At 39.4% G+C, this 12,803-nt stretch overlaps 1 protein-coding gene across 2 annotated transcripts; it reads left to right on the plus strand.

Annotated features, from left to right (window-relative positions):
* Window positions 1-8: 8 nt before the first annotated feature.
* LIG4 (DNA ligase 4) lies at window positions 9-12,276 on the plus strand. 2 transcript variants are annotated; one of them, XM_080661770.1, is made up of 2 exons: window positions 9-522; window positions 8,032-12,276. In XM_080661770.1, exon 2 carries the CDS (start codon window positions 8,061-8,063, stop codon window positions 10,794-10,796), a length of 2,736 nt encoding a protein of 911 aa, XP_080517896.1. In that variant the 5' UTR covers window positions 9-522; window positions 8,032-8,060; the 3' UTR covers window positions 10,797-12,276. The 2 variants fall into 2 exon arrangements, with proteins under 2 accessions (XP_080517896.1, XP_080517895.1); XM_080661769.1 differs by lacking the exon at window positions 9-522 and adding an exon at window positions 4,326-4,462.
* The last annotated feature ends 527 nt before the right edge of the window (window positions 12,277-12,803 follow it).

The following is a 12,803-nucleotide window of genomic DNA, read 5'->3' on the forward strand; positions in this document are numbered from 1 at the left end:
GCGGCCGAGATGGACAAGATACGTCGGCGCCTGGCCGCGGGCATTTTCGAGATTCCCGTGGGATAGCCTGCGCTGCAGAGGGCTGTCTCGCGACCTCCCCGCCCCAATCCGAAGACTCTGGGGTGAGAGCTCGGAACCCATCAGCTCTCTCTGCTGAAAGAATGTTTACAGCAGAAAGTGTCTGGCTTAGAGGGTTGTTAGGAATACAGGAGTGAGTTCCTGTACTTTAAATCGCTTCCATAACTATTTTCCTCTTTTTGTTTTCTCCCAACCCAGCCCTCTCCTACTTCTGTCCGAGTGGACCATCCGGCAGATTGAGATTTTTGTGGGGCCTGAACCTTGCAAGAATTAGGGAGCCCTTTTAAAGAAAAAGAATGCAAAATTATCTTATTTTTGCAAATTGCTAAAGTACAAGACCAAGGGAACACTGCTAGGGCCACTCTCAGGGTCTTGGAAGTGGCCCCACAATTGTGCCCCTGAAACTGGAGCTATATTAGCTTCACCGTCAACCACCCTGGACAGGTAATTGTACTGGATTGTTTATTTACAGATGCCTGTCCCCTTTCACTTGGCCATTCGCTATTCAGTGTACACTGTTTTATATTTACAGAATTTGTTGATTTCTGCTACCAGATCAAGAGCTCCAAGTACAAAATAGCTTGATAAAAGTGTGGACAAAAAGGGGCCGCATGCTAACCTCACTGACTTAGGGAAGGCCTGCGTGGAGGTCTTGCAAACTCAAAGACCTAAAGTAACATCAAAGGATGGTCTGATATTAAAACTTTTTAAATTAAAAAAGCAGTCTATGGTGGGTAGTCATGTCCTAGACCAGTGGTCGGCAAACCGCGGCTCGAGAGCCACATGCGGCTCTTGGGCCCCTTGAGTGTGGCTCTTCCACAAAATACCACGGCCTTGGCGAGTCTATTTTGAAGAAGGGGCGTTAGAAGAAGTTTAAGTTTAAAAAATTTGGCTCTCAAAAGAAATTTCAATTGTTGTACTGTTGATATTTGGCTCTGTTGACTTGAGTTTGCTGACCATTGTCCTAGACCAGTATTTTCCCTGACAAAGGTCAACTTTGATCTTAAACGAGCCTATTGTTTTTTTGCATCTCTGATAACATAACTTTGGAATGTCAGGGTAACTTGTAACTTCTCTTTTTCCGGACCTCTCAGGGCACCAGGGCTGAGACTACAAATTCCCTCATTGTTACTGTTATCGTGTTAATTGTTGACTGCTAACTATGCTGTAAACACCTATATAAAAGAAGCATGTGTCTATCATTTTACTTTTTACCCAAATTCAGAGGTTTCCCTGCTTTGCTTTCTCCCACCTCCCTAATCTATCACCAGTGAATTTCATGTAACCTACTTACATCTCCTCCTTCAATGGTAGTTTATAAAAATAGGTGAAAACCTGCCATTTTCCAGAGCATTATCTCAATATGTTGAGATTCTGCTTCCCGGCAATTATCCAATTTGGCTCAAATAAACTCACAAAAATTCTTTACAGGTTTGAATGTTTCTTATGTTAACATTAACTTCCTTTTGTTGAGCACCAAAGTGCCAGGCACTAAGGTAGATTGCTTACATAAACTAATAATCACAGCAAAGCTGTAAGATGCTCAATGAAAAACCCTTGATTCTCTTTGAACCAACCTTGAGAAAGTCTAAAATAATAAAATGTCAGTAGAAATCAACAGCTGCTGAAACCTAAGGACTGGGTTTGTTTTCATTTCTCAATCCTGTATACCTAGGGCCCTGGTTGGCAAACTGCGGCTCACGAGCCACAGGCGGCTCTTTGGCCCCTTGAGTGTGGCTCTTCCACAAAATATCACGGCCTGGGCGAGTCTATTTTGAAGAAGTGGTGTTAGAAGAAGTTTAAGTTTAAAAAATTTGGCTCTCAAAAGAAATTTCAATCGTTGTACTGTTGATATTTGGCTCTGTTGACTAATGAGTTTGCTGACCACTGACTAGGGCATTTACTATATCATAGTAGGTGTTCAATAAAGGTTTGATAATAACTTTAATTTGAATCCTTGAACAGATACTAGAAGAATCCATAGTTGATTTATATCTGTATTATGCAGTTGTTTATATCTGTATTATGAGTTGTACTAGTGGCCCGGTGCACGAAATTTGTGCACAGAGGGGGCAGTTCCCTCAGCCCAGCCTGCACTCTCTTCAATCGGAGACATCCCTCTCGCAATCTGGGACCGCTAACTCCTAACCGCTCACCTGCCAGCCTGCCTGATTGCCCCTAACTGCCTCCACCTGCCTGATCACCCCTAACTGCCCTCTCCTGCCAGCCTGGTTGCCCCCAACTGCCCTCCTCTGCTGGCCAATTTGGTTCTAATTGGTCAGTTTCTATGCCAGTCAGTCAAAAGCTCTGTCTCCTAGGCAGCCACTGCCTCCTCACAGTTGACCCAGATTTGGTTCTGATTGGCCAGTTTCTATGCCAGTCATTGTCTCTGGGCCTGATCAGAAAGGCAGGGCTGATCAGCAGCTCAGGTGGAGGCCTGGAGAGAAATGGACACAGGCTGCTGGCCAGGCTTGGAGGGAAAGAGAGAGGCAAGTGCTGGCCAAAAGCTGCCTCAGACACTACAGATCAGCCCCTGCTTCTCTCTTCAGGTCTCTTTCCGGGCCTAATTCTAAGCCCCCTCAGCAGTCACTGCTGGGTCACAGGGCCTGCAGCCTCAGTAGTCAGCGCTGGGTTCCCATGGCAACCCAGCCCTGACTTCCAGATGGTCAGCCTTTGGTCGTGATCGGTCGTTACACTCTGGCTCTTTATTACAGAGATATCATGTGTCATTATGAATTATGTATTATTTCTGTATTAAGAGACAAGAATGTTACCAGAAAGGGGACCTGGCCCTTAGCAGATCTGCCTAGGGCTGGCCAGTAGTGTGTGGGTTCTTGACATCGTGCAGGAAAAATTGTGCAAAATGAGTACAGGTGAATTTTAGAGGACCTTTATTGAAGCTGGGAACAGTGAAACAGGGAAGGGCCTAGGACAGTGGTCAGCAAACTGTGGCTCACGAGCCACATGAGGCTCTTTGGCCCCTTGAGTTTTTAGCAAAGGCCAGCTTAGGAGTACCCTAATTAAGTTAATAACAATGTACCTACCTGTATAGTTTAAGTTTAAAAAAATTGGCTCTCAAAAGAAATTTCAATCGTTGTACTGTTGATATTTGGCTCTGTTGACTGATGAGTTTGCCGACCACTGATATAGGATAACAGAAGAGGGACTAGGTGAAGGAATGAGCCTAGCCAGCGCTGCTTCAGATCACTAAGAAGTCAGAGAAAAGGGGGCCTTGGGGACAGGATGATCTGCCTAGGATGAACTGCCACTGCCCATTGCTGCCCTAGTTGCAACCCTCTGGGGTCCCTTAGAGTTTAGAAGATGCGTGCCTGTGGGGGAAGAACAGGGGAGGGGTGCTTCTGGAAGGGAGAGCACTGCTGGGACCTTCCGTTTGAGGAGTTTTAAAGGCTTGGAGTTTAGGGGTAATCTTAGGGGAGGATTCAACAGAATAGTCATTAGTTTTATGTTGATGTGCCAAAATGTTATTTATTCCCTTCATATGTCCTTGGGAATGGCATATGACACTAATTGGATTTCTGCTATTTCCCTGTGCAGAGTGATTTAAGCTATTTATCCTCTCGTTGGGGAGGCAAGTGCAAACCATTTACTCTGAAGTGTCCCTGGTTTAGGGAAGATAGGATTTACCAAATGGCGGCATACTGCTTGTTTGACTTGTCTCAGTTTCCCTATTCTGCTTGACCTGGCTTACTAGCCTGTCTCAAGAACTCACATCCAAGTTGTGTCATCATGAAAAACAAACAGGACAGACAGCCTCAGACAATATTGCAAAAGCCAATTTTCCCACTTAAGTAACAGCAGAGGGTTTGGGATGGGTGATATCCTCTTCAACCCATGCTTTCAAAACCAACCAGCCAGATGAGTCCTGGTACCCCTGCTTAGGAACAGGAACAGATGGAGAGGCTGTCACTTTCCACCGGGCAGGCCAAGCAGAGAAAGGGCTTCATGGTCTGAGAAAGGAGCCAATGCACAAGTGTTCTTGGGTCTCTCTCAGCTACGAAAACAACTCTTATGGGTCAACCTCTTGCAAAAAGCACCCGCTGCTTTGGGAGGCTGTTGGAAGCTGTGTTTGTAGTCACACTGCTACCATGGATCCCGGGTTCTCCGCAGCCTTGCAAGGTGGGGGCTATTCCCAGTACCTTTACCCAGAGTCCCCCCTCTCCCCCGCACCGCCTTCGTCCAACATTCCTATGACGTCATGGCTTTCCCTAGCTTACAAGTGCGACCGCGCATGTGCGCATTATTTCTTTAACGTCAGGGCCTCCACCGCTGCGAGTGGCGACTGAGCCTGCGCGGGAGCAGCTGGCGAGCCGGCTTTTGAGTTGCGGCTTCGGGTTTGGCGGCGGCGCCATAGGCTTCGCGTCAGGTAGGAGTTTTGTGGGGCGGTGAAGTCTGGGCCGGCAGAGGCTGGGCAAGAGGGGGCCATGTTGCGTCCAGCAAAGCTTACACATTCATTATTCTTATTTCTGGGCAAAAAGCTTTTCAGTTCAGCCGCCCCCTGGACCCACAGGGGAGAAGTACGGACCCCTTTGGTGACCGCGCTGCTTTAGAAGCGGGACGTTGGGCTCTCGGACTAGACCCCACCCCTGGGACGTCCGGCGAGGGGACTAGAATTTCCCCCGCGTTTGCCTCTCCTGAGCCGTGTTGGCGGCTTGAATTGCATACATTCTGATTCCGAGGACACCCCTATCCCTAATGGGGATCCTCGGGCTCAGAGAGGAACGGGATGTGTCCAGGGCCAGGATTTCATCCACGATCCACTGGAGTTTTTTGGGGGGCAGAGGAGTGGTGTGGACCGCTGCAGTGATTTTGTAGGCGTGCATCGGAGGAAATGGAAGGAGAGACCATAGGCTTGGAGGGAATTACCTTATTTCTCTTCTTACCCTTTGACTTTCATTAACTTACTCGCTCCCACAGGCTTCTGGCTTTCTCTTACCACTAATTTCTTTCTGCTGAGATCCTCCCCACATGTCACGAAGTGCTGTGGGCACCCTTGGTCTCATAGGGAAACACCTCGCCTTGTCCAGGACTGCAGAAGGAACTTGAATGGTACCAGTCACTTTCTCTCCAATAAAATAGCATTGAGTCATCTCCCATAGCCACAAACTTGCTAGTGTGTTTTGTTGTGTCTCCTGGACAATATAGGCAGCAACTGAATGGATGAGTCATTGTGTACTAATTACTTTATATTCGTTCTCTTGAAATCTTTGCTTATTGTCCACAAGTGAAGTGTCCCTCTTCTTACCTGCTTACTATTTTTAATACTTGTATTTTAAATATTGCTTGGATCGGGGATTTACTAAATGCTAGGTACTGTGTTAAGCACCTTAAGTAAATTATCTGATGTCATTATCATCTTAATTTCTGCAGTTATTAACCCCATTTTACACTTAAGGAAACTGAATCTTAGAGAAATTAAGTAGTTGCCCCATATCACACAGCCATTAAGTGTTGGAGTCCACAGTTGAATTCATTTATTGGACTCCAGAGCCTGAGCCCTAGCCGTAAACCTTGTTTTATTTTTTCAAAAATTGAAAACTTAAGCTAATATAACCCCAGAATCTGGAAAATAAAATTAGAGTGTATGTGAAAAGCAGTGGAAATCCTAACATTGTATCAAAATACAATTTAAATGAGTAAAAATATTTGTCTATTCATTTTATACTAATTTTGGAATTCTTGTTATCTATATAGCAGACTTACATGCGTGCGTGTCTTCATCTATAACTAGATTTCAAGATTAGTATAAAATAATTTGAGTTTTTGCCTGCGACTTGTTGAGGGAAACTGACTTTGAGACCATAGAGAATCAACAGATCCATTGAAAACTGTATACTAATACTTGAACATTTAAAGAAGTATTTTTTACAAACTTAATTGTAACGTACATTATATAAATTATAAAAATAACATTATATACCAAAATATACTGGCTCGAGGGAGCATGTTTTGAGAGGTAAGGCAGTTAACATAACCAGGTGGTGCATTCAGTTATGCAAATGAGACACCATGAGGGGAAGCAGTTAGTATATTCAAAGATAGAAGAATGTAGTCTCATGGGTTTATCTCTTGATCTAACTACCTCAGTAGAAGTGGGATTTTCTTTGTCAGGAATTAGACTGAAAAATGTGGCTTTTTCCCCTAGAGGCCAATAAATGGCTGTTGTGAATCTTTCCCGATGCAGTCATAACTGTTGAATACTTTTAACCTGAGTGCCTCCAGCCGTGTGTGTGTGTGTGTGTGTGTGTGTGTGTGTGTGTGTGTGTGTGTGTGTGTGTGTGTGTGTGTTAGTAATTCATTAAACAAACAGACCTATGTCTTGCCAATCACTAGTGGCCCAAATTGCAACATGATTTCTGATCTCTAGAGACTGACAGTTCAGTAAGTGTGGTACAGCAGTTAGCCATTCATTTCTTGTGCTGGATAATGTAGCCTTGTACTCCTAAGGTATTTGATGGTTTTTGTTGGCAGGAGTGGGAATGTTGTGATCTCTGTACTATAGCAGTTCATCCCATCCCTGGTGTGACACTGCTCTGGGCTCTCTGGGCTATCAGGAATGTGCCAGGAGGTGTCTGAAACCACTAGATAAAAACAGAAGTCTGCATTTCTGGAGCACACATTTTTACTTAAAGTCTCTTTGAAAAGTGAGTGTTATATAGCCATAGATCTGATACCTTATAGATTCTAATAGAACTTGCATGGATATTAAAAATGTGAAAAAAATTTTCACACTTGTCATGACTGCTTTAGGAAATGTTCTAGACCTTAGCACAGCAAGGTCCTTTCTAACTTTATTATTTCCCTTTCTAACTTTACAAGATATTTCAGTGAAAAGCTCTCTGTCATGACACACTGTTGTTTTTATTTTTGTTAAAGCACTTAGCATTTTATAATTAGTTCCCATTTGTCCCTTTTTCTTTACAGGGTGTATGCTCACTTAAGGCAATTCTATACTGTATTGGCACATAGCACTATGCCTTGTTCATGTGCAGTCAGTGAATTGGTGGGTGGGTGGGTATAACTGGCAGGGAATATAAACAAAAAAAGTGTACTAATGAATTCAAATTTATAAAAATGTAAGTAACTATGTTAAAATATAGAACTAAAAGAGACAGGTCAAGCGAAGATTTCATGGGGAGGGTATTTTGAGTTGGGTTTTGAATTCCAGAGTGATTAGGCATAGCTAGCAGTGAGGGAGTGGAAGTAAACTTAGCCATGGGCTTTGTTTGTCTAAAAGAAGATACCTTTTCCTTCTTTTTCTTTTCTTTTCTTTTCTTTCCTTTTCCTTTCTTTTCTTTTCCTTTCTTTTCCTTTCCTTTCCTTTCCTTTCCTTTCTTTCTTTCTTTCTTTCTTTCTTTCTTTCTTTCTTTCTTTCTTTCTTTCTTTCTTTCTTTCTTTCTTTCTTTCTTTCAAGGGTTCTGTCTATGTAGAAGCACAAACTTCCTACAAAGCCAAATTTCATTCAGTGAGCTAATGATTTGTTGAAAACATCTGTTTTAAGAAGTTTATTTCTGGTACTGGGTATAACAGAAAAAGAGGAGAGATATAAGACGTTCAGAAATATAGTGAATTGAGCTTTATTTGTTATTATCATTATTAGCAATCATCTTTTGCATTATGTGCTAAATAAGGAATGGAATAATTTCAATAGAAGCTGTAATTTAGGGAGTAAGAAAATTAAAAGAATTAAATTTAGTATTGTAAATTACAGAGAATGGGACTACTGATACTTTTGATAATAAATACTAAATAGAATTAAGATAAAATGGTTATTAAATGTAGAAAATAAAAAGACATTATTTGCAGCATTTATAGCATTGATCTATTTTCACTTGGCAAACATTATGAACCAGGTGTTCTCTTTAAAGACTGTACATTAAATATTTAGTTGAATTTTACCTTTTACTTAAAGTTACTCTCTTTCTGTTTTATTAGTTGAACCAGAGGAGTCACCCATCACTTCTATGGCTGCCTCACAAACTTCACAAACTGTTGCATCTCACGTTCCTTTTGCAGATTTATGTTCAACATTAGAAAGAATACAGAGAAGTAAAGGACGTGCAGATAAAATCAGACACTTCAGGGAATTTTTAGATTCTTGGAGAAAATTTCATGATGCCCTTCATAAGAACCAGAAAGATGTCACAGACTCTTTTTATCCTGCAATGAGACTTATTCTCCCTCAGCTAGAAAGAGAAAGAATGGCCTATGGAATCAAAGAAACAATGCTTGCTAAGCTTTATATTGAATTGCTCAATTTACCTAAAGATGGAAAAGATGCTCTTAAACTTTTAAATTACAGGACACCTACTGGAACTCGTGGAGATGCTGGAGACTTTGCCATGATTGCATACTTTGTATTGAAACCAAGATGTTTACAGAAAGGAAGTTTAACCATACAGCAAGTAAATGACATTTTGGACTCAATTGCCACCAATAATTCTGCCAAAAGAAAGGACCTAATAAAGAAGAGTCTTCTTCAGCTAATAACTCAGAGTTCAGCACTTGAACAAAAGTGGCTAATACGAATGATTGTGAAGGACTTAAAGCTAGGTTTTAGTCAGCAAACTGTATTTTCTATTTTTCATAATGATGCTGCTGAGTTGCATAATGTCACCACAGATCTGGAAAAAGTCTGTAGGCAACTGCATGACCCTTCAGTAGGGCTCAGTGATATCTCTATTACTTTATTCTCTCCCTTTAAACCAATGCTCGCTGCAATAGCAGATATTGAGCGAATTGAGAAGGACATGAAAAACCAGAGTTTCTATATTGAAACCAAGCTAGATGGTGAGCGCATGCAAATGCACAAAGATGGGGGTGTATATGCATATTTCTCCCGAAATGGATATAAATATACAGAACAGTTTGGTGCTTCTCCACAGGAAGGTTCTCTTACACCATTCATTCATAATGCATTCAGAACAGATATACAGATTTGTATCCTTGATGGTGAGATGATGGCCTACAATCCTAATACGCAAACTTTTATGCAAAAGGGGAATAAGTTTGATATTAAAAGAATGGTAGAAGATTCTGATCTGCAAACTTGTTATTGTGTTTTTGATGTATTGATGGTCAATAATAAAAAGCTAGGACATGAAACTCTGAGAAAGAGATATGAAATTCTTAGCAGTATTTTTACACCAGTACCAGGCAGAATAGAAATAGTGGAAAAAACACAAGCTCATACTAATAAAGAAGCAATTGATGCTCTGAATGAAGCAATAGATAAAAGAGAAGAGGGAATCATGATAAAACACCCTCTATCCATTTATAAGCCAGACAAAAGAGGTGAAGGATGGTTAAAAATCAAACCAGAGTACGTAAATGGCCTCATGGATGAATTGGACATCATAATTGTTGGGGGCTATTGGGGTAAAGGTTCACGGGGTGGAATGATGTCTCATTTTTTGTGTGCTGTCGCAGAGAAGCATGCTTCTGGTGAAAAACCATCGGTGTTTCATACTCTTTGTCGTATTGGCTCAGGTTACACCATGAAAGAACTGTATGATCTGGGTTTGAAACTGGCCAAGCATTGGAAGCCTTTTCATAAAAAAGCTCCACCAAGTAGCATTTTATGTGGAACAGAGAAGCCAGAAGTGTACATTGAGCCTTGCAATTCTGTCATCGTTCAGGTTAAAGCATCAGAGATTGTTCCCAGTGACATGTATAAAACTGGCTGCACTTTGCGTTTTCCACGAATTGAAAAGATCAGAGAAGACAAAGAGTGGCATGAGTGCATGACTCTGGATGACTTAGAACAGCTTCGAGGGAAAGCATCTGGAAAGCTTGCATCTAAACACCTTTATGTCGGTGGTGATGATGAACCCCAAGTAAAAAAGCGGAAAGCTGCCCCCAAAATTAAGAAAGTTATTGGAATTATTGAGCACTTAAAAGCACCTAACCTTTCTAAAGTAAACAAAGTTTCCAATATATTTGAAGATGTGGAGTTTTGTGTTATGAGTGGAATAAATGGCCATCCAAAGCCTGACCTGGAGAACAGAATTGCAGAATTTGGTGGTTACATAGTACAAAACCCAGGCCCAGACACATACTGCGTTATTGCAGGGTCTGAGAACATAAGAGTGAAAAATATAATTTCTTCAAATAAACATGATGTTGTCAAGCCTGAGTGGCTGTTAGAATGTTTTAAGACCAAAAGCTGTGTGCCATGGCAGCCTCACTTTATGATTCATATGTGCCCATCAACAAAACAACATTTTGCCCGTGAATATGATTGTTATGGTGATAGTTATTTTGTTGATACAGATTTGAACCAACTGAAGGAAGTATTCTCAGGAATTAAAGATTCTAGTGAACAGACTCCTAAAGAAATGGCCTCTGTGATTGCTGATTTAGAGTATCGATATTCCTGGGACTGCTCTCCCCTGAATATGTTTCGAAATCACACCATTTATTTGGACTTGTATACTGTTATTAATGATGTGAATACCAAAATCGAGGGAACAAGATTAGCTATTACAGCCTTAGAGCTTCGATTCCATGGAGCAGAAGTAGTTTCTTGTTTAGCTAACGGAGTGTCTCATGTAATCATTGGGGAGGATCATAGTCGTGTTGCAGATTTTAAAGCTTTTCGAAGAACTCTCAAGAGAAAGTTTAAAATTCTGCAAGAAGGTTGGGTAATTGATTCAATAGACAGATGTGAATTACAGGAGGAAAATCAATATTTGGTTTAAAGCTTGTTTTTCTAGTGAGGAAAGCATCTGATTTGGCCAGCCCCTAACAGGTGATAATGATAAAATATTAAACTAAATTTTATTTTTATCTCTTAATAGCTATGCTTGAACAATGTTATTAGATATAGGAAAACAATTTTCACTTTTGAGGTAGACAAGACAGTGGCCTGAGGCCAAGAAAGAAGAAATTATTTTAGCAATGTAGTAGTTGATGATTTTTATAATCAAGATGAAAAAGGTAAAAAAAAAAAAAAAAAGATTTTTTATGTAATATCCCTATAACAATCTAGAAGTTTGACTCAGATACTAATAAAATACATGTAGGAAGTTTTAGAGTCAGTATATTGACCTAAACAGGATTTTCTGAATTCATAATAGTTTGTATCTAATAAAAGCATTATAAGAAAAAAGCAGAATTGTTACAATTGGACTTGTAAAAATAAGTCTTCTAAACTGAAGACTGAATTTTGAAAAATGTGAAATGTTGTAAACAAGTTTATTTTTTAAGGTTAAGGTCAAGCTCATGAATAAGACCTTGCTAGTGATATCATTAGCTAAATTAGGGGAAGTAAAATGACAATGTTCTAAAAACTTAAATTAGATCAATATAAATGATAGTCACACAGTGATTTTTCTAGCTATAGTTCATCTCAAAATGGCATGTGTGTTGTAGCTTTCACTACAGAGAAATAAATTGCCTTGACTTTTAATATTACTATCCTTAGGTTAGTTAAAGTCAGTGTGTATTGTATATATTATGTCTGGATTTCTATACCAGATTGTGGAATATAGCTTACACATTTTGAAAAATATACTTTCATGACACTATTGAAATCTTAGAATTTAGTACCTCAGAAACGGTGTGTAGGTTATTTATAAATAATTAGAAATGTTACCCAAACAGTGGAACAAGTGTATGTAATTTTATTACATTTCTTAATTTAAATAAAATATTTATATACTATTGAAATGATTTCTTATGGTATATTTATTTTACAGTAATAATAGTTATTTCAGTCAGCTGTTATGGTATCAATATAAATATTGATTAATTCAAGTCAGGTTCCTATTTAAGGTCATTTGTATTTTATATTCCTTAATGAGTTTTATTTAAAAATTAACCTTGTATATTTTTATAATATCTACTGAGGAAAATTACAAACCACAGATAAATGAAGTGGGGAAAAGCTATATAATTTTACCATTTACTATTTTAGGTTATTGATGGAAAGATTAGTGTAAAACATTAACATTATAGTGCAAATAAGTATAAAACAAACTAGAATGCTCTATTTGCTGATCAGCTTTTCTCAATACATTTTGAGTCTATACCTACACCATTCTTAATTGCTGGACAATATTCCATTGACTGTACTGTAATGTATCAGGCCAGCCCAATGATTGACTTTCAGGCTATTTTACCATGCCACCTCCCTCCCTTCTCTTTTCCCACTGAGTATTCGTAATAAAATTTTTACATAGTCTATATACACGAGTCCTGTTCATTTCTTATACATTCCTAGAAATGGAATTACTGATTCAAAGTTATGTATTTTCTAGTGACACATTGCAAAATCCTGGCAAAAATGCCTTTCAAGATTTTTCTCATCTCTAAATGTTGGAGAGTTCAGTTACTTAGTGCTGGACCTATTCTTTATTTTTATTCATTCTATAGGCATTCTCATCCTGTCCCATGGCTTTAAATGTGCTAATAATTCCTATATTTTTAGCCTGATTTCTTTACTGAACTGCAGTCCATGTATATCTAACACATCTACATGAAGTCTGATGTGTATTTATAAGCATTCTTTTTAAAGTTTATTATTAAAATATTAATAAGTATTATTACTGAACAATTGTAAATGCAGAAGATAGAATAGTATAATAAACCTGCATGTGCATATCATCCTGTCTCAACAATTAGCAATGCTTAACCTTTTTGTATATTTACAGAACTAGATTATTTTGAAGTAATCATGGTCACATAATTTCATCTACAAATATTCC

Source organism: Plecotus auritus, assembly GCF_963455305.1.
Source record: "Plecotus auritus genome assembly, chromosome: 3".
In the NCBI taxonomy this organism is placed as follows: Eukaryota; Metazoa; Chordata; class Mammalia; order Chiroptera; family Vespertilionidae; genus Plecotus; species Plecotus auritus.

Excerpts from the sequence above, each read along its gene's own strand:
- LIG4 (XM_080661770.1), top strand. The coding sequence starts at position 8,061 with ATGGCTGCCTCACAAACTTCACAAACTGTTGCATCTCACGTTCCTTTT.